The 24,876-nt window shown below is 41.5% G+C and overlaps 1 protein-coding gene across 4 annotated transcripts in view; it reads left to right on the top strand.

Moving 5' to 3' along the window:
• The window catches only part of WDFY3 (WD repeat and FYVE domain containing 3), a 150,860-nt gene extending 128,908 nt beyond the window's left edge, over positions 1-21,952 (top strand). For all 4 annotated transcript variants that reach the window (XM_053940307.1, XM_053940305.1, XM_053940306.1 and 1 more), the window contains 23 exons: positions 886-1,054; positions 1,250-1,413; positions 2,167-2,315; positions 2,586-2,706; positions 3,045-3,130; positions 3,405-3,485; positions 3,892-3,946; positions 4,298-4,417; positions 5,082-5,199; positions 5,953-6,059; positions 6,583-6,736; positions 8,325-8,416; positions 8,744-8,956; positions 10,659-10,806; positions 11,610-11,764; positions 12,056-12,214; positions 13,440-13,619; positions 14,671-14,853; positions 15,482-15,578; positions 16,586-16,915; positions 17,110-17,221; positions 17,558-17,755; positions 18,258-21,952. In XM_053940307.1, coding sequence (XP_053796282.1) covers positions 886-1,054; positions 1,250-1,413; positions 2,167-2,315; positions 2,586-2,706; positions 3,045-3,130; positions 3,405-3,485; positions 3,892-3,946; positions 4,298-4,417; positions 5,082-5,199; positions 5,953-6,059; positions 6,583-6,736; positions 8,325-8,416; positions 8,744-8,956; positions 10,659-10,806; positions 11,610-11,764; positions 12,056-12,214; positions 13,440-13,619; positions 14,671-14,853; positions 15,482-15,578; positions 16,586-16,915; positions 17,110-17,221; positions 17,558-17,755; positions 18,258-18,378 — 3,312 coding nt within the window. In that variant the 3' untranslated portion in view covers positions 18,379-21,952. The remainder of the gene's footprint in view (positions 1-885; positions 1,055-1,249; positions 1,414-2,166; positions 2,316-2,585; positions 2,707-3,044; positions 3,131-3,404; positions 3,486-3,891; positions 3,947-4,297; positions 4,418-5,081; positions 5,200-5,952; positions 6,060-6,582; positions 6,737-8,324; positions 8,417-8,743; positions 8,957-10,658; positions 10,807-11,609; positions 11,765-12,055; positions 12,215-13,439; positions 13,620-14,670; positions 14,854-15,481; positions 15,579-16,585; positions 16,916-17,109; positions 17,222-17,557; positions 17,756-18,257) is intronic.
• Positions 21,953-24,876: the final 2,924 nt, after the last annotated feature.

Raw genomic sequence — 24,876 nt, 5'->3', positions numbered from 1 at the left:
ATTTTTGGGAGCAGCCAATTTGACCTGAATAATAAATTTCTGTGTTGCTGATCTTAGTGTCTTTATCATCCTGAGCATCAACTTGTAATAAAGCTAGTTTGATTCCTTAATTAAGTGAGGAATGTAAGAACTACCCTGTGATGCAGGTTGGGACAGACAAAAAGGAAGGAAACATCACACAAAAAAGAAAAAAAAAACCCAAACCAAAACAACAAACGCTCAACAAAGCAAAAAAAAACCCACAAAAAAAGACCAAAAGCACCACACAGAGGTACAAACAATGCTCAAATATTTACTTCAGGTACATGCATATTCTCTTGCTGGTCTCCTCCCCATAAACCATCAGAAACTTTACTAAAAAAAAGAAGCAACTAAATTAATGAAGAATTTTTGAGACTTAAAGCCAATCCCTTGGTGCTTTTTAGTTCATACCAGCTTCCACATTTTTGTATTCAAATTTTTATTCAAGGAAATTTTTATTCAAATTACTGCCTAACAAAGAAGTCAGCTGGCTAACAAATAAACTGCATATGTTGTTAAGGAGTAAAAAGATGATAAAGTGGCCTTCTGAGCTATCAGTGTTAAGCACAGGAATCCCAGCTTATTATGATAGTTCATAAGTGGCTACACCTACTCCCCATGTTCTAGTTTTACTGCAGGCTTTTCTGCAACCCCATGTTTGCTTGAGTGGCACTATAGCTCCTTGCAATTTAGCCAACAGATCAGATCTCCTGAAGAGTCTGTTCCTCTCTGTGTTGGTGTATGAGCACGCACAAAACACTCAATGGGCATGCACTGTGCTGCACACCCTTTTCCTAAAAGACCTTCACTTAGAGACTGAGTGAGGAGTTGGCTGACCAAGTGATTTCTTCCATTATTCCCAAGAAACCTGCTCGCTACCGGAGAGCCATCAGTTATGACAGCAAGGAGTACTACATGCGCCTGGCTTCCGGAAACCCCGCGGTCTTCCAGGACGCCATAGAAGAGAACACAGTGGGTGAAACAACTCAGCAGGAGCCAGAGCACGGGGAGGACACTATTGCAAGAGTCAAAGGTTAGATGGTTTGGTTTGTCATCCTCTCATGCATTTGCATTAAGACAGGCGTAAGTCCTGCGGGACTTATGCAAGAAAAACAACTCTTGTTTTTTCTCTCTTAGCATTGGGTCAGTAATTTGAAAGATTATAAGTTTTGTGAAGTTAATTTTTTATGTATCTTTATGACATTTATCTGTCTCTATTCTTTTCCAGGCCTGGTGAAGCCTCCCCTGAAACGATCTCGCTCTGCTCCTGATGGAGGAGACGATGAGAACCAGGACCAATCACAGGATCAAATTGTTGAGGGGAGTTCAATTGATGAAGAGGAGAAGACTGACAATACAACTTTGCTTCGACTTCTTGAAGAAGGAGAGAAGGTACTGTGTGTTTCAAACACACTAAGAACTGAATGTGTTGGAATTTCTTCATTATGTCTCCCAAACGTTAATAAATGTCCTATATATCTTCCTTGATCTGTATATTTCATCAGCTTCTTCCTTAAAATGTGTACTTTGTGTGCCTGACCCTAAAAATTCTGTACTGGAAACATTATCTTTTTTTTTATCTTCTGCCTGCAAGGGAAAAATTCACCTGTCCTGAAATGAAGGCTGTGAACTATCCCATGCTTGATTTATTGTCCTGTCAACTTAATGATCAGGATAGAAAACAAACACTGAAAATATAAATGCTGAATTTGGCACACTGTTCCTAATTAATTGTTGCCTTCATTAGAATGGGAAACCTTGATAAGTAGTATTTTATCCCCAAGATCAGTGTTGATTTACCATGCTGTGTATTTGGTATTTCAGGCTTTGTCCATCTGAAGTATACCATTAAATAGCATTGTGATCATGGTTGAGTAGGCTGCAGATTCTAAAACATGTTCAGGCAGCATAGTGCAAGTGGATAAACTGGTAAATAGATACATTTGTATCATACCAATGAGGCTTTATGCAACCTCCTCCCCAGTTACTAGTCGCTGGCATTAGGTCTGATTAAAGGAGACACTGACAGGAATTTTGCTGTATGTGCACGTGAGACAGCAGTGTCTGGGACTTGTTCTAAAAGAGCAGTGGTCTGAGCCTGTGCTCCTTAACCTGATTTCCCTAAGCATCTGCTTTTCCTCATAGATCCAGCACATGTACCGCTGTGCTCGGGTTCAGGGCCTTGACACCAGCGAGGGGCTGCTTCTTTTTGGGAAAGAGCACTTCTATGTCATTGATGGGTTTACCATGACAGCCAACAGGGAGATACGGGACATCGAGACACTGCCTCCAAAGTGAGTACACTCGTAGAGAGTTTCCTTGATCCTTAGAAGCTGACCAAGAAGTATTCAAAGAGGATTTTGGGGAGTCAACTCCAAGGTAATGTAAGATGCAGGAAAACCTCAGGTACTGAGCAATTTGTAGTATGGTATATTGTGAAAATATATTATCAGCTGTTTCTGTAACTGGACTCTCATATGAATTAATTGGATAATTCTTTTCCAAGAAGAAAATTTCTCTTCTTTTTAATCACTTCTCTCGTGTCTGTTTATGTTCCTTTACAGGATGCATGAACCAATCATACCCAGGGGAGCAAGGCAAGGTCCAAGTCAACTCAAAAGAACTTGCAGCATTTTCGCATATGAAGATATCAAGGAGGTGCATAAAAGGAGATACCTTTTGCAGGTAATGTGGATAGGGGGAGGCATATTTGGAGTGTTTTGACGATGTAATTTTTAGAAATTAAAATCAGTACATAACTGAGGAGTATTTGGAAAGTGAAGCTATTGACTGTGTTGAAATTGAAGCGTTTAGGTTGGGCATCCTTGTTGGAACTTACCCAGATTTAGTTTATTGGGCGTGTTAGTCAGCGTCAGGGGTCCAAAAATAAAACATTCGGTTGCAGTAAGCAAAGTCTGCTTCACCGTAATTTAGTGCCACATGTAGCATGGTCTGTGCCTGACATTCAGAGATGACAAGAAAATAAGTTATTGTTGACATGAGTTTGTCTTCTTTGTTTTCAGCCAATTGCAATTGAAGTTTTCTCAGGAGATGGACGGAACTATCTTCTAGCTTTCCAGAAAGGGGTTAGAAACAAAGTTTATCAAAGGTAATGTAAAATAAATTAGAGTATTTAACATGAATGTTTGCAAATACCTATGTGGAGGCTTTTTTTGGTGCCTGCAAGCACCTTACTGCTGCAGGAAAGAGCCACTAGAAGGCACTACATGCCTTCATTGAGAAGAGGCTCCTGTGATTTTGTTGGAGACGTCATGGAGCTGCTCAGAAGGATGTCTGTAACTGTACTAAATGCATGCTGCTTTTCAGGAGATGACATCCTGAGAGTAGAAACACTAATCATAATCTTTTAACTGCTGCTGCAGGTTTTTGGCTGTGGTGCCATCTCTGACCGACAGCTCGGAGTCGGTGTCTGGGCAGAGACCAAACACCAGCGTAGAGCAAGGGTAGGTGGTTCTGTTCCTCACAACCTCTGTGGCTCATCAGTTTCCAATAAATGATGCTTGCATTGATATCAGGATTATCTGGAGAGTATCAGAATTAATGTTATCAGTATACTGATACATTCTGAAAGGAATTGGAGTGCTGAAGCCATCAGATTTATCCAAATTGTTAAAAATATTTTACTCATCAGCCACCACTTGCACTGAATTGCATCATTAACATGCATAATTTTTACAGTGTATGTTTAGAATTCTAAAAAAAGGTACTGCAAAAGCAAAAATGAAAAGATACATGTTGTTATAATAGTTGAAATTTATAATTTTTAATCTTGAAATTTTGGGTTGTCTTGTGAAGATGTAACTCAGTTCTTACTGCAAAGTCAAGAAATTAATTTCTTCTTCCCACTAGGTCTGGCTTGCTTAGCACTTTAGTCGGAGAAAAATCTGTTACTCAAAGATGGGAAGTAAGTATGAAAATGCTGGGGTAGTTTTTGTATTAAATTTCACATTTTGTAGTGATACATAAATAATCATTACACATAAGTTGCATCCTCTTATTCTAACAGGTGGAACATACTGTTGTAGAAAGTGTATCTCAGTATTTAATTTTTAGTATTTCATGATATCATCATCAAATAGGAAATTATTCTACTGTTGAATTTCAGGGGGAGGGCTGTAGTAAAAGTAGAGTGAGCATTGCAATATCAAAGTAAGTTTTTATGTTTGGGGAGGGCTGCACATTGACAGTCTGCCAGGTTGACATTTAATTGTTGCACAGTGAAAACTTAACTGTGCTGTTGTCTGTCTTCCTTAAGAGAGGAGAAATCAGTAACTTCCAGTACCTGATGCACTTGAACACTCTGGCCGGCAGATCCTATAATGACCTCATGCAGTACCCTGTCTTCCCCTGGATCCTTGCAGACTATGACTCAGAGGTAAATAAAATATCTTGTCAGCCTTGTTGGTAATCTTACTGAAGGTTTCTATTTTGTTTCTCCCACTTCTCAACAGGGAGGGTATTAGAGAATCTTGGCTGGGCTGATTTTACAGATGTTGTTGGTCCATGCACAGGTGAGGGCTGAGATCCAGAGAGAGGCATTTGCCCCTCTGCCTTTCAGCAGTTCCTGTAAATGGCTGCATTAGCTTTAACCTGTGTATTCTGAAGAATACTTCTAAGCCCACAGAGAAACCATCCTTGTCCAGAATACTGTGGTAGGGGCTACTATGAAATCTGGCCCCACAGCTTTTGAAAAAGGTGAAACATCCTATTAATGCTTCTGTGGACAGCCATTGCCACAAACCATTAAATAAAATATTATTAGGGGGCTTATTGAGTATTTGTGGAAAAAATAGAGGGAACCAGGGATAAGAGGAGCAGGGCAAAAGTTGTGCAGAGCCCAGATGTGATTTCAGATAAAACACGCTGTCTTGGATCATACTGAAGGACTGTTTTAAGCATATCCAACATTGCACTTGCTGTGTGTGTAGAAAGCAAGGGATAACAGCCTTAAGAGGTAGGTGGTGTTAACTGTGGTAATCAGCAGTTTTCAAATGATGTGGTTTGGTTTTATAAAACTGTTGTCTGATGTATTTTTAAAGGAACTGGATCTTACAAATCCGAAAACATTTAGAAACCTGGCCAAGCCCATGGGAGCTCAAACAGAGGACAGGTTAGCCCAGTACAAGAAGCGATACAAGGATTGGGAAGATCCCAATGGTAAGTAATAATCCACCCTGCAGAAAGAGCAGAGGAACATGCGCCTCTCATCATAGGAAGGACTCAGATTTTTTTTATAATGTGGGTAAAGAGATCTGGATATGGATGTGCAGATCTCTACCATGGGTTTTTTTGTGACTGTCCAACAAAGTCTTCTGTGTTTGGCAAGACAAGTTTTCTTGTGTGCTTTCATTGAAAATAAGATGCCTGTTTAACTATTGCAGTGCTGTTCTGTGTCAAACAGCAGTAGATGGCAAAGACATTCATTTTTAGAAATAAATCAGTATTTTCTAAGTGTGCTTGTGCAGACATTTTGCCAGGAAATTGAGAAAGTAAAAGCTGTACAAAATCTGTAGGCAACAGTTCTGATACGTATTTCTGCCCAAGATTTTAAATCCATAGTAGAAAATAAAACCAAAACTTGAAAAAAAGATCTCTTTTAAAAACGTTTCTTCAGCAGAAATCACCATAGTTGCATTGCAGCATTTCAATTAGTTAAAATAAAAAATGAGTAACCATTCAGTACTGCTTTGCAGAACCCTGTTGGATTAGGGCTACTGCACTGCAGCCCAAACTCAAGTGAGAAAACAAAGCTTTCAGATATCTGCGAATGAAAATTACAAATTCCAGTTCTGAATGTGTCCAAACCCACAGAGTAATTAAAATGCACTCTTTTTATTTTTTTCCCCGTTAGTTCTGATTCTGTCACCTAGCTACCTTATTTTTCCTATGTTTATGATGTTTAATCTGCAGGGGAAACCCCAGCTTATCACTATGGGACTCACTATTCCTCAGCCATGATCGTGGCTTCCTATCTTGTCCGGATGGAGCCTTTTACTCAGATTTTCTTACGGTTACAGGTAAAAATGACATCACCTCACTTCAAGTTATTTGCTTGCTGTGTATTTCAGACATCACTGGGAAATAAGATCAGTCAGCTTTGTTTTCATCAAATATCATAGAAGAAACACCTTTTAGCAGAATTCTTATTGCCTGGCAGGTTTTTGATATGTCCTTTTAAAAAATGTGATGGATTTCACCTTTTTTTTTCCCTTGTAGTTTGAACATTTTTCTAAATGTACGCAAAACAAAGTAGCAGCAGACAAAAACCAAAAAGGGTTTTATTGTGAAAGATATTTTGCTGTTTCTCTGAAAGAGACTAGACTTGAAATCAGACAGATGACTCTTTCCGTATAGTTCTGTATATATGTATCTATATTTTCTGAAAGTAATGCAGCTGATGAGATTGGTTGCATTCAAGAAAGAAATGTGCTAGTTCTAGTGTCTTCATTTGGCAGAGGATGTTCTGATTTGCCTTCCTGGCAAAGCCTGCCATGCTGAGGGATGCTGTGACTCTGACGTGCTCCTCTTTCTGCCTGGCAGGGCGGTCACTTCGACCTGGCTGACCGCATGTTCCACAGCGTGCGCGAGGCCTGGTACTCCGCCTCCAAGCACAACATGGCAGACGTGAAGGAGCTCATCCCAGAGTTCTTCTACCTCCCCGAGTTCCTGCTCAATTCCAACAATTTTGACCTAGGTAGGCAAAAAAGAGCTTGATAGCAGTGCTGTGGGTGGGAGAGCAGAGCCAGGCAGACTTCAGGTATTTTCTCCAGCCGTGTTCCTTGTAAGCAGTTTAATACAAAGTGTCTTCTGAGAACTGCAGAACTAGTCCCTGAAAAGACTTCTGTTTGGATCGGTGTATTTTTGTCAATTTTGGGGTTTTTGCCAGTTCAAAATGCACAGATAATCGTGTTTTACTTAGAGTTTCTCTGCTTTGCATTTTTCTCCATGTAACCTATTCCATGAGGGTGTTCACCATCTTCATTGTTTATTTTTTTAAGCTTCTCAAAATCTGTTTGACAAATCTTCACTTTTAGAACTTTATTTGAAAATATTCCTAATGGCTTTTTGAATTGTAACAGCTGTTGTGACAGTGATTATTCATCAGGAGTTGTGAAGGAGACCTGTTTGTTGGAGATGCATGTTACTTCTTATATGTCACTCTTAACACTGACATTAAGCTCTTATATTCTGAGCTCTGTGCTGTGAATTTATTACCAACAATAAAGATTAATAGATGATAGGTTTTAATAGCCTGTAAGCCTTTATTCAATATCTATTGGAACAGATTGGAAGCACAGCCTTGCAAAAAAAGAAAAGCAAAACCCAAAGAACACCTTGCAAAACCTCTTCCATCTATATTTTACACTAAAGAATATGGGTATTACTGAAAAAATGTTGAGCTCTTGTCCACTTACCTTTGTATCTGATAATTTTGGACTGCAAGCACTGGAAATTCTTCATTCAGTATTTGGACCAACAGTAGAAAAGGCTCTTTTAGGAACAATTGTCAAACACTGTGATACTTTTGATTGTGGTAATTTGTAGCAGTCCTGCTTCCCTTCCTCCCAGATGAAAAGAAAGGAAGATTTGAAGTTTGGTGATGCATGTAATGTTTCTGTTGGAGCATTGCACTTATTTTTTGTGTGCCCCTGTAAAGTTGGAAATTTGTAGGTGTTCCTCTGAGTTAATAGGAAATGTGGAATTGTCTCTTGACAACAAGTGACAGAACAAGAATATAACTGAGGAGTTTTATCAAATAGATTTTTGTTGATCACAGCATGCCACTATTTGATGTCCAGAGTGAGAAGGGGGCTGTCCAGGACAGGGTGAATGTATTGTGCCCAGGCCATGGGCATATCAGGGAATTGCCAGTATCCTTGGGCATGGAGCTTGTGGGGGATATCAGTTAGCTCTGCACTGTTAGGAAATGAGTATTTGCCTACATACCACAGGAGTACAGGCTATTGTCAGGAGTAAAATGACAATTTCATTCTATGATAAAATACTGTTTTCTCTTCAGAAGCCTTAGTGAGGAGTATTTGGATTCCTTCTCCTGAAAGCAATCTTACATGAACAACTGAGGCAGAATTTTTCATGTTTTATTGCCTGACATTTAAAACCAAGATAGTATTTTAAAGAAAAGACTGAAATGGCTTCCTTTATACATGCATATTAGAATTTTATTATTTTTCTTTTTCTTCCACTTTTTTTTAACCTTTTTCTGTTGCAGTTCAGTTTCAGTGCTTCTGTCCAAATTTTTACCTTCTTTTTCTTTTTGTTAGGTTGTAAACAAAATGGCACTAAACTTGGTGATGTAATACTCCCTCCATGGGCAAAAGGAGATCCTCGTGAGTTTATCAGAGTCCATCGAGAGGTAATTTGAATTTTACTGGTGACAGTAGAATGTCTGTTGGGACTTTCCACTGCACATGAATCTAAGCTCAATTTGTGCAGTCACAGGCCAGTCTGTGAGTTCAGGGGCTGGTGTCTGATTATTGCAAAGGTCTGTAGAACCAGCATTTCCTCTCCGTCATTTTTGGCTACAGAGTACTTTGAGGCAAGACTTGCTTCAATGAAGAGCTTTGTCAAAATGTAACAAAAATATGTCAAATCATGTTGTGCATTTCTCCTTGTGGCAAACGTAGTAAACTCAACCAATGAGCAATTTGTCTCATTTGAATGCATGCCTTCTGAATTTCAGGCTCTGGAATGTGACTTTGTGAGTGCTCACCTGCATGAGTGGATTGACTTGATCTTTGGCTATAAACAGCAAGGTCCTGCTGCAGTAGAAGCTGTAAATGTCTTTCACCATCTCTTCTATGAGGGACAAGTGGACATTTATAACATCAATGATCCTTTAAAAGAGACAGCTACCATTGGATTCATTAATAACTTTGGACAGATACCAAAGCAGGTATGCCCTTTGTAGAATTCTTATTTTCCAGTTAACACTCAAATTGAAATGTGTTAATATAAAACAGGAAAGTGTTTTAGGAATGAAACTTCTTGGGAGTGTTTATTCATAAATACTCTTCCAGTGATACAAAATCATAAATTACACAAAGATCGACTTTGGGCTTTACTTGTGAGATTAGAAATGTCTTTTTTTCCCCTTTACATCCTTAAAATAAAGGCATAATGAATTATACCTCAACTCTAAAAATCAGCATTAAAAAAAAGGGAAGTATGTTCCTGCTGCAAAGTCATAGGGGAGGAATGAAAGTGCAACTTCAAAGTAATGCCTAGTGCTAAAGTATTGGAAGTTACCCTGTAGTAAAACAATTTCTATAATAACTTCTGCTTCTTTTTTTTATCCTAGTCTCATGAGTGATTCACTCTTGTAGGACAGCCATAGTTAAGGAGCTGTAAAGACCAGTTTTTGGTGCGGCTTTAAAGTTTGTGTTCTCTTCAAGAGACTACATTAAATAATTCAATGTAACATTAAATCTGGGGGATCAGGTTTGGGGGGTCTCAGTGTTGGTTGTTTTGATTTGGGTTTTTTATTGGGCATTTCTTTGGAGTCTTTTTGCTATCCAGTGAAAATCTGAAATGACTTTGGTAAATATTCCCAATCCTAGATCTGTGGAAGCCACAGATATCTTCAGCAATTGGCTGGGAACTCAAGCCATGTGTTGGAAACTCTAAACTCAACTCTCAGCACATAACGTTTCAGGACAGCCACAAGATATTTCCTGTGGCAGCCCACTTAGAGCTGTCTGTCTCTCATTGCTTGGAAGGAAGGATAAGAACTGCTCATCTGTCTTCTCTGGCTTTTCTCCTTTCCCTTCGTTGCTCTCTCTCAATAATCTAATTCTGTGTCTGTAGGGTTTTCTCCTCTTACGTAATAACCAATCCCTTTGTTGTGATGATAATCAGATGTGGCCCAGCTAAAGCCAGATGAACAGACAGGGACTGGGGCAGAGGGCAGGGCCATAGAAGAGCACTGCAGCTGAGTCCAGAGCTCTGCCTGCATCCTCAGATGCCTGTTAGGTACAAAGCTGTGGTGAAATCTACCAGGAATTGCATAATGCTTTGCTAGAGGAAATAGACTGCAGTAAACTTGGGAAACTCAAAACTTCCTTAAGGCTTTGTTGATGGTGAGTGCTCTTAGAGCACATTTTTATGTAACTGTAGAGTTTTGCTGTTTCCTTCTGTTATTTTCCAAAGGGGATCCAGGGCAGGCTCTCTCAGTGACACGGCTGCTGTGCGTTTTTGCACTCCTTTCCTGCACAATGTAACATGCATCTTCTTTGCCCCATCTCTTCCACTAGCAATGTGCCTGGCAGTTTGGGTTTATATTTTTAAAAGTTACGATGCAAAACATTGCAGAGCTGGTGGTGTGTTTGGAAGAGGGCTCTCACAGACTCCATGAGGGTACCAAGATGCCACAGCCTGAGGGGGCAGAGCAATTTTGCTCCTTGTTGGTTTTCGTATTGTTTGTTGAAGGTTTTTGAAATGTTCACCGTGAGTTATTAGTGAATACTGAGAGCAGTAAAGCATTTGCTTACCTGCAGAATTTTTAGTAAGATATATTGGATATATTTATGATCTTTTTAAGCTAGTGCCCTTGTAAACCTGTAATTTTTGATGGTCATTAGTTTCTTGATGAATTTCAGCTCTTCAAAAAACCTCACCCACCAAAGCGTGTTAGAAGCCGTCTGAATGGAGAGGCTGTGGGAACCTCTGTGCCCCCTGGTTCCACAGGTGACAAGATCTTTTTCCATCATTTGGACAACCTGCGGCCATCTCTTGCCCCAGTGAAAGGTAAACTTTAAACTCACAGTGGTTATTGCTGTTTCTTTGCCCAAGCATTCAGAGTTTCAGCAAGATCGTACTTTGCCATCTTTTTCTTACTTCTAATATTCTTACTGCCCATAGTTTTGTGAGAGAGACAAATTCAAAATATCCTAATGCTGTACAGTTATGTTCTTAGCTACTTTAAAGGAACTTGGGAAACACCAGTTTAATAGGACATTTTTTAAATAGAGGGATAAAATGGAGCCCAGGCACCTCTTTATAAGTTTGAATTTAACAAACAGCATTCAGAGTACCTTGTTTCTGGGTCTGTGGTAGCCTCTATTTTTGTGATTTTCACAGCAAAGGGATTATTTATCAGTGCCAAGAAATACTAAGAAATGTTGGCAGGAAAGTATGGTATAGCTGCACTGAAACAAAAGAAAGTGGTTTTTAACTTCAAATCTGACATTGGACTGAACAAAAGTTCGTTGTCTGCAAGGCAGGTAAATGATAGAAAAGAGATTTCTTTCCTAGCTGAGTAAAGCATAGTCTGTGGCTCCCTGCTGTAAGGAGAGAAGGCCATTCTATTAAATGGGGCATAGCAGGGCTTAGAGAGAAGACTCTAAGTCAGGAAATTAGAAAGCACTAATCTGTATTTGGCTCTGCATTTGTTAGGAATGGAGCAAAAGTTGCCATCACTGTAGCTGATGCAAAGAATGTATAAATAGCCACTACAGAGACCTTGCTTTGGAAGGGCAGCAGGTACTTAAAGGGATCAGATAGTATTTGTCTCTCCCAGCAATAAAACATAACCTCATCTTCTCTTTCAGAGCTCAAGGAGCCTGTGGGGCAGATCGTGTGTACTGATAAAGGCATTTTGGCAGTAGAACAGAACAAAGTTCTCATCCCACCCACGTGGAATAAAACATTTGCCTGGGGCTATGCAGACCTCAGCTGCAGGCTGGGTACCTATGAGTCGGACAAGGTTTGTAATCTGAAATTTGTTCCAGTAATCAGCACCCAATAGTGAAAAAAAAACATAACAATGGACATTTATTTCACATGTGAATGAAATAATCTTCTGCTGCATCAGTTTTTTTTTTTCTGCTCTCTCTTGAGGGTCTTCACCAGGATGCTGGCAGAATACAACTAACTCATAATAGTTTTTTACCAGGTCTTAGTGACCTAATGAGTGCAAGGTGGCAGCCAGGTTTCTTATTTTTTATCCTACAAAGTACTAATTCTGCTAGTAATTATTTGTTTTCTGTATTTTTAGGCCGTGATTGTTTATGAATGCTTGTCAGAATGGGGTCAGATCCTGTGTGCCATTTGCCCCAACCCCAAACTAGTTATCACTGGAGGAACAAGCACAGCAGTGTGTGTGTGGGAAATGGGTGTCTCCAAAGAAAAAGCTAAAGCTCTCACACTGAAACAGGTAAAATACAGTAAAGCTGTGAAGTAATGTTATAAGATCAAAGTAATTGTGTAATGGGTGTTGCTCACCTTTGAAACCATGAGTCCAGCAGATCTCAGGAGTGATCTGCATTGAAAGTGGGCAAAATGCATCTTTAAAATTGCATTGTTTTTAAGAATAGTGGATCACCAGGAGCTTTCTGGAGACAAAGGGCATTTGATAGTGATGTTAACAAAATTATACAGGTGAGTTTTGTGAAAATCTGCTTTGTAGTGTTACATGTAATTACAGCACTTTTTAATCTAAAACAAGCACCCATGGTTTACAGTCAGCTGCAGCTAAGTGCAGAGTAAGTTTTGTGTGTTTACTAAAGAAAAAACAAACCCAACAAATGTAACCACAAAAACCCAACCACAACTAAGTCAAGATATTCTGGCAGCTGTGTATCATTGTTATAGGTTGTGTTACTGTTCCATTAGCATCTCAATAGAAGGACTGTTTTTTAGAGGAAGTCTTTCCCTCAAATTTATGAAAAGACATTTAGGGAATTATTTAGTAACTTCCCTTGTGCGGTAATCAACTGTCCAAAGCTGTTTTTCTGAAGTGTTTTACTTTAAAACTGCACACAATAAAACATGGTATCTTAAATTTTGGAGCAGCATATTTGAACACATTTACTGTATTCAGCGAGTTTTATTTTAACTGAGTTCATTTTAACTGAGTAAGGTGCAGTAACCTGACTGTATTTCAGACTCTTTTTCCAATAGTTAGATTAAGCCTAAAATGTAGAAGTAGGGCCTAATATGAGTAGATGCTCATACTTTTCTCCTCCTTCCAACTGACTTTGCTTTTTTGGCTGCAACTCTTTCTCATCTCTTTTGTCTTCTCTTAGTCATCAGCAGTTACTGTAGGAGTCAGAATATAATTTCAGGTGCAGCCTGGAACACTTTCTGACCTTATAAACAGGCTACTGATGCAGTATGGAGTTTTCTTCAGTGGAAGGATCTGTAACATTAGACTCTTCAAATTTTGTTTTGTCAGAGCTCTTTTTAAATGGAAAAAAATATTACTTCTACCATTTTCAGTTATGGAAATAGTTATCAACTAAATATTTAAACGGTGGGTGCATCTTCTGATGGGATATTCTGGTTACTTTATCTGAATCTTTCAGGTAAGAGGCTTTGATGTGGAATTTTTGTGCTCTCTCTCCTGATTTCCATTTTTGCTCCTGCCTTGTGTTTTGCAGGCACTGCTGGGTCACACTGACACTGTCACGTGCTTAACGGCATCGCTGGCATATCACATAATTGTGAGTGGATCCCGGGATCGCACCTGCATCATCTGGGATCTGAATAAGCTCTCCTTCCTGACACAGCTTCGAGGGCACAGGGCTCCAATTTCAGCACTCTGTATAAATGAATTAACGGTGAGAGCCAAACTGTCCACCAGGCTGCAGTGGGAGCAGTAGCAAGAGTTGGAAATCATTAAACCAAAGGAAAAAAAACCACGAGGCTCTCCTGTTAATTTGGCAGAACTTGTATAACTCATCTGAAAACTGATTAACAACTGGTTTGGGAATAATTTGTGTCATTTGTCTAGAGCAAATGGGTGGGTGCATTCCATGCGGAGCAGCTTGAGCTCAGAAGAGGTTATTTATTAACGGTGCTGGAGGCAGTGTAGTTAGTGTGACATTCCATGTGAGCTGCTAGATCTGCCACAGGAGCTAAGAAGAGCTTTTGATACATGACCTTGGTTGGCTTTTCTTGTCTTAAGCTGAATTTAAAGGAAACAGGGGATACCTTGGGTGACAATGCAGCGCCATTTGTAGTGGAAACAGACATATCCTAAAAGCTTGTGTCCTTGGTGGTCCTGTGAGTTACAAGTCACCATTTATCCAGCCCCCATGCATGGCCATCAAGGCTGGATGGACCCTGTTGCATCCGGAGCAGATGCAGTGGTTGAAATCAAGACAAGAAAGGGCTGTAATGCAAGCAGAGGGGAGGAAGTACAGTTTATTAGCTGTTGGTGGTCTGGCTGTAGTGCTGCCAGTGCTTTAGACTGCAGCTCCTGTCTCCCTCTGCACTAGTTTGGACTGTTCCCAGTAAGGAAGCAAATGAAATTTAAGGTGGTGCGTATTTGTGAGAAAGAGTGGTGTCAACATGAGCAGTATTTGGAAACTGAAAGTACTAAAAATAGGCTGTTGCATTGTTATGCTATGAAATGTGGAGGACTTGATCAACTCATTCTATGCTGTAAATACAACAAATATGTTGCTAAGTGTGGTTTTCTAGGTAGAGTTAAAAAAAAATGCATATAATCCTAAAGGTTTCTTCAGCTGGCCAGACTCCTCTTGTATAGAACTTCCTGAAAAGTGCCAGCCTTGCAACTTGGCTTATTAATGAACTTGACTTATATTTTTTGCTGAAGAATACCTGCAACTTTGTATTGAAATCTGGAGGTGTTATTTGTCTTTGCAGGGAGACATTGTATCATGTGCTGGCACTTACATCCATGTGTGGAGCATTAATGGCAGCCCTACTGCAAGTGTAAACACCTTCACTGGCCGAAGCCAGCAAATTATGTGTTGTTTAGTGTCAGAGATGAATGAGTGGGACACCCAGAATGTCATCGTAACGGGGCATTCGGACGGAGTTGTCCGGGTAAGTACCAGGAATCACTGCCTGGAAAATAAAGCTTATGCCTTGGTGGTGGTAGTATTTAAAAAAGTCATGCCTATCCAGGTCAGCACAGTGTCCTGACCAGGACCAAAAGCAGTCCTGCTTTACTTGAGAGTTTCACTTGAAAAGTTCTTTCTCCTTTTTTGATGCCCCCATTCGGATGTGGTAACCAGCAATAGTCAGCAGTGAATAAATGTCCCTTCCTGCTCTGTTTTGGTCACCAGCTTTCATACCTGGAGACTGTTGTTTTGGTTCACCATTTTAGTTTCACACACCTTGAGACAATTCATTTTGCTTGGCTAGAAAGAAAAGAGAAACTTAGTGTCTTCTCTGATGACTACAAGTCTAACCCAATTTTCAGTACTTTTGGGTGCAGCCTTAACCAGAGTCTGCTGTCAGACAGCTGTGTGGAGTGGATTCAGGCATGAACACAGATGTCCTCTTACAGTTTCTAGACCTCAAAAATAGAGTTTAGTGTGGAGATGGGACCTGACTTGCATGCTTCCAGTGCGAATGCACAGTTCTACTAAGCCATTTTAACTCTTCAAGTAGCTTAGGAAAAAGCCAAGAGTTCAGTAAGTGCCACTCTGCTTATCCCCTGTCCTTCCAGTTCTGGCGGATGGAGTTTTTGCAAGTGCCAGAAACACCAGCTCCAGAGCCTGTGGAGATGCTGGAAATGCAAGAGGACTGTCAGGATGCACAAATAGGTATGTCTCCTCACAAGTGTTGTATCTGATCTTTGCTATAGGTAGGTCAAGTTATACAGTGCAGAATGGAATGATGGAGATTTTATCTCAAAAGGCAGTAGACATCCAGTGGGCCCAATGAACAGAGCATCTGCCTTCTGTATTCACCACCTTGCTTAAGGCAGTTTCATATTGCTACAAGTAAGAAAAATGTTGTCCATCGTAGCTTTTTGTTCTGTGAAGGTGGAGCTTTTCTCTGTGTTTGTTTTGGCTGTTGGTATGCTCAACGGATTGTCCAAAAGCTAGATATTTTTTAGTATGAAATGGAATTGTAGCATAACAGCCAAGTTGAATCTACTGATGAAACAGCTTAAACAAGACAAGCAATGATACCTTTTTTTGCTCTTGGAAGATTTTGGTCTGTGCCTTATGATTGTTTCTTTTAGCCATCTGGTCTTCCTCCTGCACTCTTCGTATTGAAGATAAGATCTGGATTTGGATCTGAATCTCATGATACTCATTAGTAATTATTATATAAATACAGATTTTGGTTTTTTTCAGTATCACTTAGAATATAAATGTCTTAGTTAATTGCTCTTTTGTGTTAACAAGTCCAAGTCTGCATAATATTTTTCAGTCAGAATTTCAGCATAGCTGACTGTGCTTACTTGTGTAAGTTTTGCTGAAAGGTTTTGCCAACATGAGTGTTTCTGACACGTTTGCTCCTTTTGTCTATCATAGCCTTCCTCAGAGAGACTGTTGTAGGAAATAGCTTCAGCTAAGGTGTGTCGTTCTCTGGCAAAACAGAAAAAAGTGCAGGAAAAGTGCAAAAAATATGAATGCTGTTATTGTGATTCCTGGCAGGAGCTAAATCTCTGAAAAGTCTCTGACATGCCTGCATGCAGTTGTTCCTCTCTCAGCAGCTGATGCCCGTTGGGGTGCAGGCAGTGCAGCACAAGAATAAGGAAAAAGCTCAGGCCATAACCAGGCTCACTAAAAGTGCCTTGTCCCCTGTTCTGCCAATCCAGGGCAGGAAGCCCATGAAGAGGACAGCAGTGACTCCGAGGCAGACGATGCATGCATAGGCCAGGACGCAAAAGTGCAGGAGAGCCAGAGCCAACCAAGCAGCACCAGCCACAGGCCTCGGTCATCATCAGCCAGAGCAGCAGCAGCATGGTCAGCAGACAGCGGCTCTGATGACTCCAGGCGTTGGTCAGACCAGCTCAGCTTGGATGAGAAAGATGGATTTATCTTTGTAAATTATTCGGAGGGACAAGCGAAAATGCATCCCCATGCTCAGGTTAACCACCCCCACCCCAGCTATGCTGAAGCACGGCACTACAGCAAGCTCAAACCAGGTAAAAGAAACCATGCCCAGCCCTCAGTTTTATTCCTAAGTGAAATGATATAGAAAAAGAGAAAAACTTGAATCTCTGAGGGAGATTTTGTTCTTACTACAAAGTTGCAGTTACAAGTATGTTGAGGGAGGAGGGAACAAAAATGAAAATGAGCAAATTTGGTTTATCCCCTCCCACTTCCCACTCCTTTGTAGGATACAGATGGGAGCGTCAGCTGGTGTTCAGAAGCAAACTAACTATGCACACGGCATTTGATCGCAAAGACAATGCACACCCAGCAGAAATCACTGCGCTCGGCATCTCCAAGTGAGTAGCTTGCACATGAGGACTTGAAACATTTTTGGCTATTGTCAGCAGGAAGAGCTGCCATTGTTCATAACTCTCTTTTGTGGTGTTTCTGTTTGCGGTACCCTTCTTCGAGGACTGAGATAAAAACACTAAAGAGAGGGAAACCTGTTCAGGTGCACTGTGTTACACAGAGTGTTGCAGCTCCATTTCTCAGACAGAGCAGGGCAATTGGGGCATTAGTCACCACACCAGTGCTTTTCCATTTTACATCCTCTTATATTTAAAATCGGGCATCGGTGCTTGTGCATTACTGTGCCAGACTTGTTGCAGGAATGCTTTTGCTTTTCCTCGCAGGGATCACAGCAGGATCCTGATCGGAGACGGCCGGGGCAGGGTGTTCAGCTGGTCAGTGAGCGATCAGCCAGGCCGGTCTGCAGCCGACCACTGGGTGAAGGACGAGGGCGGCGACAGCTGCTCAGGCTGCACCGTGCGCTTCTCACTCACCGAGAGGCGGCACCACTGCAGGAACTGTGGACAGCTATTCTGCCAGAAGTAAGCAGCCAACAGCCTCCTTTGGGCTCTTTTCCATACAGGATTTTAGGTGGGGTAAAGCTGTGAAAAACCACAGAAGACTGAGGCTGCCTAAACTGTGTGCAGGACTGTGAGGATGCTGATTTAGGGGCCACTAGCAGGTAGCCTCAGACAAAATGTATGATGTAGAGGATGTGTGCAAGCTCTCCTTACCCACAGACTGAAGTGCAAGTCTTGTCTCTGATCCACTGGGTCAGAGATGATATTTCTAGTTTTATCTGAGTGTAAACTGATGACAACAGCTGTTATTGAGCTATCTGTCACACAGTCTCATTGCATTGACTCTGTGGTGATCATTTGAGTTAAATTCTGCTTGTGCCACAATGCCTTGCATCTCCATGTCAAGGTGAGTTAGGACAGTTTTCTGGTGTTTGAAGTCCTGGTGATAATTCCCACAGCTCAGTAGAAATTGGGTAGAAACTGAGAGGACCCATGTTCAGTGATGGTTGTTTATTCTCCACAGGTGCAGCCGGTTTCAGTCAGAAATCAAAAGGCTGAAGATTTCATCACCGGTCAGGGTGTGCCAGAACTGCTTCTACAACCTGCAGCATGAGCGGGGCTCAGAGGAGGGGCCCAGAAATTGATGGGGGCCTGGCAAACCTCATCCAGCCCCACTGTCACTCCAGGAACCAGTGAGGGCATCGGAAGGAATCGGAATATTGTCTGTTTACACTTATGTTTATACTTCATTCTAAGCACTAAGAGTAAAAAGGGATCATTGCATTGGTTTGTGTTAACAGAAGGCAGACGAGGCGAACAGCATAAGGAGAAGAGCAAGGCCCAGGAAGACATGGTTAATAACCACAAATCCAACAGAACTGGCAGCCCCTAAGCCCATGCTGGGGTGGCTGTTGCGAAAATCCTTACTTATCCTAAACACCCCTTCTTGTCTTGTTTTTGTAGAGTTAGTCATCTTAACTGGGGGGAGGGAGGGCAAGGCTTTTTAGAAGATAGTTGTAAATCTGCCTTCTTCGCAAGCAACTGTGTATATTGTAAATAGGTATAACGGCCTTTTTATCTAAATATGAACTTAACTGCCTGTTACATGGGACTTCAGATTAACCACTGTACTTTGTCTGGCATCTTTATCTCATTTATCAATTTAAATACGAATGTTAGGAAGAAAAAAAAAAACCACAAAACTCAAAGGCATTATGTGTATTTCTGTTAAAAATCCAGTCTGTGCATGTTTGTTCTTTCAGTTGCCCACAGTATCTTAATTTAAGTGAGGCTATTCATAGAATTACACAGATTTTTTCAGAAGAAAACATTTTTGAGAATAGGAACTTGGAGTATTTTATTCTAGCTGTAAGATAACCAGGAACTAAATTGTATACTTGTGTTGCATTTTATACCAAACTATTTACCACCTCAGTGTTGTTCATATTTAATAAGGCCTCTTTTATACATATATCAAAGCTGCAGTTTTGTTAATTACTTACTGTTCATTAGCAGCTGATTCATGCAGTGCAAGAACCAGCTTTTATCTTCTTTAGTCAATAGCAATTGGCTTTTGCATATAGGTACAGAATTAATTCCTTGTGCATAAAACTGAACTGCTGTTGTCCCATAGCTTCTCTGCAAAAAACCTTTTTGTAACAACAGGCATTGCTGTAAAGCAGGGTGATCTCGGTCATGTTAGACATGCTCCTCGGAGCTCTCTTTGTCTTTCAGCACACGCCATCAGCTTGAGAACAGCAGTAGATTTCCATTATGGTTTTTAAGTTTCAATATGAATTTAATTGCAGTATTTTTTTACTACTCTGTCATTTATTTTGCACTACATGTGGGATGAAGTAGAGACACTGATATCCACTGGGATTGGAGCATGTGCATTGGGATAGGCCCATGGACTTAATTTCTGCATGAGGTCTTGCCCCAGTGGGTTTTTGTTTGGGCAAGTGGGTAGAGGGAGGGTAGCAGGCAGGCTGGTGGTCAGTTTGGTTTTGTTTTTTAACATATGTGTATATATTTTGTAAATGGGTGACAAACTGATCTAGAGCTAGGTATATTCACAATGGATTATTTTAAATAGAGGTAAGGATATGACCCAGACCAATAGAAGACAGGTGATTCTGGCAGTACTTGAGTGAATGTTGTCACTCAAAGGGATGAGATTATCCTTCACTTGGAACGACTTGGGCAGGCTCTGGCCCTGGGACAGCAAATCCTTAAAACCAGCATTGTTGTTGGAATTGCACCATCAAAAATTCCAGGCCCTCTCCTTTGGGGTGAGCTCCTTCCAGAGGGTCCCTGGCACTGTGGGAGCACCCCTGTCTTCTCTTGATTTGAGCTTTTAGCAGTGAATAATTTGTTAATTCTGACCACTTACTATTTACCCTGGTATCACATGTTTATGCACTGAAGGTTAAATATGTATTTTGATACTTGTTTGTTTATTATGTATGTGCTGGTCTGTAAAATGAGATATATTCCTGTTTTGGTATGTATACTAGGTCCCCAAATGAACAGAAAGGCTTCTCTAGAGCCCTTGCACACTGTTGAGTAAATGCAGGTTTGTTGAGCTTAGCTGACCCAAATTTTGGATCCAAAGAGTGATGGTCAAGTAGCCACTCTGACTACTGGCTACCTGGCAGATTTGACCCTAAAAACAGGAAGAGGTCCTCAGTAAGCATGTGCAGAGCACTGGAATTTCTGTGTTCAGCTGTTTTCTCTAACGTTGCCTTCACCCTTCCCAAAATGATGCAAAACCAGCATAGTTCAGAAGACAGGCTAGTGGCCTTAACGTTTTCTGTTTGAAGAAAAGGCTGTTTTAACAACTCTTAAATGCCTTTGAGTCCACAGTTTTTCCCCCCTTGCCTCCAGATTTACAAATCATCCCCAAATTTAAGGAAGCCTTCTTTCCTGTGGACTGCAGCTTGTACAGCCACATGGTTAAACCCTAATAAAAGCAAGGCTATGGCAACAACACTGATGTGGTCCAGCATTGAAGCCAGGACAGAGTGCTGCTGTGGGGTCCTGAGGACGGGGCTGTCAGCCACAGACGCGTTGTATGGGTGTTGTTCCGTGCCTGCGGCGTTGGCAGCGCACTAAAGAAATCCTTATTCCTTACAAATTCTGCAGTGTGCAGGCTAGGCCCAGTTTACATTTTGCAAGCAAACCACCACAGCCCTCTGACTTAATTCTGTTCCCAAAAAAAAACACGTTTTTGCTTGTTGGAGGTGGAGGGGGACAAACACACCTGCTCATATTCCCTCTGGCAGCTGGTGCTGTGGGCAACTGTGGTATAATGTGGGAGTGGGGTTTTTTTCCATTTCATTCGAGCTTCTAATGCAAATACTTGCTTTGTTTTCCATGTAAAAATCTGTTGAGCGAAAATATACTCATGTACACTAACATTAGTAGACTGTATTCTCTGCAAGTACCTCACATGTCTTCTCCTGCCTTGTTCTTTGTAGTAAACTTATCCATGTACTCCTAACATTTGTATGTAGTGTGCAACTGTAATGTCATGCTTTTGAGAGGGGTTGGCTGCCTCCAGCCAACATTCATCAGTTCAATAGCAAAACACTTTAGATAAGTTATTTTGCACTTTCTTATGTATAAAATTGGTAGAAACTTATATTTGCTTTGTATCATTTAAAGACTCCTTTTGTTTCGGTAAATGAACTGTGTATAAAATACTTATGCAGTTAAAACTGTTTTTAGAAAGTATTTTTAATTTCAGCAAGTTTGGTTACTTGTTGCATGACTATTAACACAGCTGACTTTTTGTGTCAGTGCAATGTATATTTTTTTTGTCCTGTTATTAACTTGTAAGCCCTAGTTAAATGGCCATTTATTTGTACAGCATCAGGAGTAAATTGAAGATAACTGGCTAAGACTGGAGTGTGGAATTTTGTACTATATTGCAGAATCCAATATCTGTTTTTTGGTGGTTACGTAAAAGGCCTGACGATTTACTATCTAGTGTGCAATCTGTGATATCTGAATGTTCATTGTATATTTGTCTCCAATGCAAAAAGGTAGAGTAACACAATTACAACAATACATGATTAAATGCAATAGTTCAGGTACTGAAGTATTTTTTTTTCCATTTCAAATAAATACCTGCTATTTACCACCAAAAAGCTGTTTTGCATTTGTTGGAAAGATACATTTACAGTTGAATAAACGTTTTTAACTCGGGAATGGTAACTAATGAGTAACATTTTTCTGTGTCATCATGAGGAGTAAGTTTCTAGTACTTGTCAACTGTTTTGCTTTCTGAATGCGAGTATGCCCATCCATGATGGTGTAGCATGAAATCATGTGCCTTAGTTTGTTCTTTTTTTGCTTTAAATTGTAGAGTGTGAATTCAGCAGAATGTGGAATCCTCTGATACCATAGAGTTTTCCCCACGTAGGCTGATAGAGAAGACTTAACCCGTGATGCTCTGCAGCACTACTGCCAAACTACATCAGACTGCCTCCCCCATTGGCCAGTTGACACTGCCCACCCCAATTATTCATCCCTTATCCCCCTCCGGGGGGGGGCTCTCAGGCCCTGCCCTTTGCCCTCAGGTCATTGGTCACTGACCCCACACTTAAGTCGTGCAGATGACATGCTCCTGTCTTTTGTCTCTGTCCCTTTGGTGTGGTGGATGCAATAAACCCCTCACTGGAATATATCATGCAAAGACCCTTCCTGTCTTTCCTCTGCTGAGCTGTCTCTGGCGCGTGCGTGTGCTTGAAATGGCTGTTCTTGTGGTCTTACTCTGAGCGGCTTCTGAAGGAGACACCTCAAAGAAGGTCGCAGCAATTCTACCACCCTGCCACGCTGCAACAGCAGAATGTGACAGTGCATAGAAGAACAGGCTCTGCCAATACAGCCAAAGCAGACAGAAAAGACTTATTTGTGTCATGCTGGACAAGGGCAGTGGAAAAGGAGGGAGTTAGCGAAGCCATTTCCATGGCCTTGCTTAGCCATGTCTTGGTTATATAGGATGGTAATGTCCACTTTTCATACATGCAAGTATTTTACATTCGGCCATTTCCACATTTTAAATCTTTCCACATGCAGAAAAAAAAAAAAAAAAAACGCTGTCTCTTCAACAGTTTTGGGGGAGTTAACTGTGCTCAGCAACTTCAGACACTTAACAGCTGCAGCCTGAGTGTTCTGCTGCTGCCAGGGAGCAGGTCATGGATGAATGTCACCGAAGCACTCTGAGCCAGGTAACCATACCAACTCTGGGCTGTGGGTCTGGCATTGCCTCCCACTCTTTTTGGGGAGAGATTTCCTACTAACAGCAGCTACAGGGTGCTCTGTGCATCTGGGTCAATTACTATATTCAGTATTTCAAGCTCATTTTCCAGGCATGGTGGAGAGTGGAGGTGCCAGGAACAAGCATTGGGAAGTGGTGGAGCCCACAATCCTGGGAAAGTGCAGTCCCAGCCCTGTAAAATCCCAACAGGCATCAGCTGGGCCAGCGGCCAGTTTTGGAGTGAAACGAAGTACTTGTTGAGTACAGGGCAGCTCCTTGCAAGTGTCCCAGCCTTTAGCTCTGGCTCCAGCACAGTTCCTGCCAGGTGGAAGTACTGTCTGGGACCAGGCATTCCATTTACCAGGTAAAACCAAATTTGTGGCAAATTTGCTGTGACCAAATTGTCTTTCATGACTCAGTTCAGAAAGGTGAGGCTGAGCTGCTTTCCAGGCTCCATGTTCTGTATAAAATGCATGAATGTTTTTAAGGAATTCCTGGCAGTGGGACACATCTCCATGTCAGGATACAGATTTGATTCACTAGTGAGGTTACTGTGCCACACTGTGTAGGGAGGAGGGTGGGGTAAGCAAGCCCAGGAACAGGGCTGATGTGCTGGGAGCCAAATCTTGCCCTGTCTTCCTGGAGAAGAGTTGTGTGGCACTGCATTGAATGTGGGGCTGGCCCCCCAAAAAGGGCAATTTGTAAAGAATGGCACCAAAACTTGGTCACGGATAAACCTAAGTGCAGTCCTGCCTGTACCAGAGGGCACCAGAGCCCCTGGTGCAGGAGCCAGACAGGAGCAGAGACAATCTGGGTGGAAGTGTTTCCACTGCCAGCACAGGTGGGGGTGAGGTGTAGTAAGGCTCTGCCTAACAGCAGTGATGAAAATCCTGTGTGGGTGAGGTGCAGGGGGTGGTGCTCACATGAGCTCTGGGAAGACTTCCCAGCCCTTCTCAGGGACAGCTTCTGAGAGCTTTAAGCTCTCCTAAAAGCTTGGCTGCTCTGCCCAGACTATCTTGAAGCTGGGGAGGGAACCACCATGGTGCTTCTTACAAAGCAGCAGCTCACAGGGGTGCTCATTACAGGATAAATGCTCCAACTGCAGAGAAACCTGGGAGCCATTTCCCAAGTCCTGTGAAAGGGCAGAGCTGGCCAGCAGGTTTTTCAACACACCATCCAAGCTCTCCAAATTTACCCATGTGAGCAGTGATTACAAGACCACCATGGGATATGTGCGTATATCCCAGAGCTGATCAGCTCCAAACTGAGCTGAGATGTGGATTGGCAAGAAAGGAGAGCGAAAAAGGACTCTATTCCTAAAAAGAAATGCTGGAGCTCAGCTGTAGCAAACTAAGACCTCATTGAAGTCAAGGCTGCTGCCTTCAAGAGAGTGAAATAGGTTTGAGCCCAGCTGTGAAAACTTGTATTAACTAAAAATACCAGTGATCTCAGGGTTACTTCTGCAGCTGAGTTTAAACCCTCGGCTCTTACTTTTTCCTTATAGTTTCCTCAAATGTAACAGAGCAGCTTCAAATTCATGAGCAGCAAAACTGTATTTTCCTGCAGAGGCCCAATTTGTTTCTTTGCCCTGTGTCAGAGGCTGGCATTGCTCACCATGACAGCCACCCAGGCAGACAGAAATAGCAAGTTAGAACGTGACACCCTGGTACAGCACAGCCCAGAGACAGGAGATACTTTGCACTGGTTATCGCTGGGAGAACATCTTTGTAGCCAAAGCCTTGGTTATCAAAAACTTTTTATGGCAAGGACTGAGCCCTGAGGGCTAACAGGACAGCTGTGACACAGTTTGAGAAGCTGTGGCTTTTCTGGTAGTTGGCAATGCGGTGGAAGAAGAAAAATCCATTTGCACTGACACAGC

This window comes from Vidua chalybeata, chromosome 4, assembly GCF_026979565.1.
Source record: "Vidua chalybeata isolate OUT-0048 chromosome 4, bVidCha1 merged haplotype, whole genome shotgun sequence".
Taxonomy (NCBI): domain Eukaryota; kingdom Metazoa; phylum Chordata; class Aves; order Passeriformes; family Viduidae; genus Vidua; species Vidua chalybeata.
The sequence above is the reverse complement of the archived record's forward strand: the minus strand, read 5'-3'. Positions and strand labels throughout refer to the sequence as shown.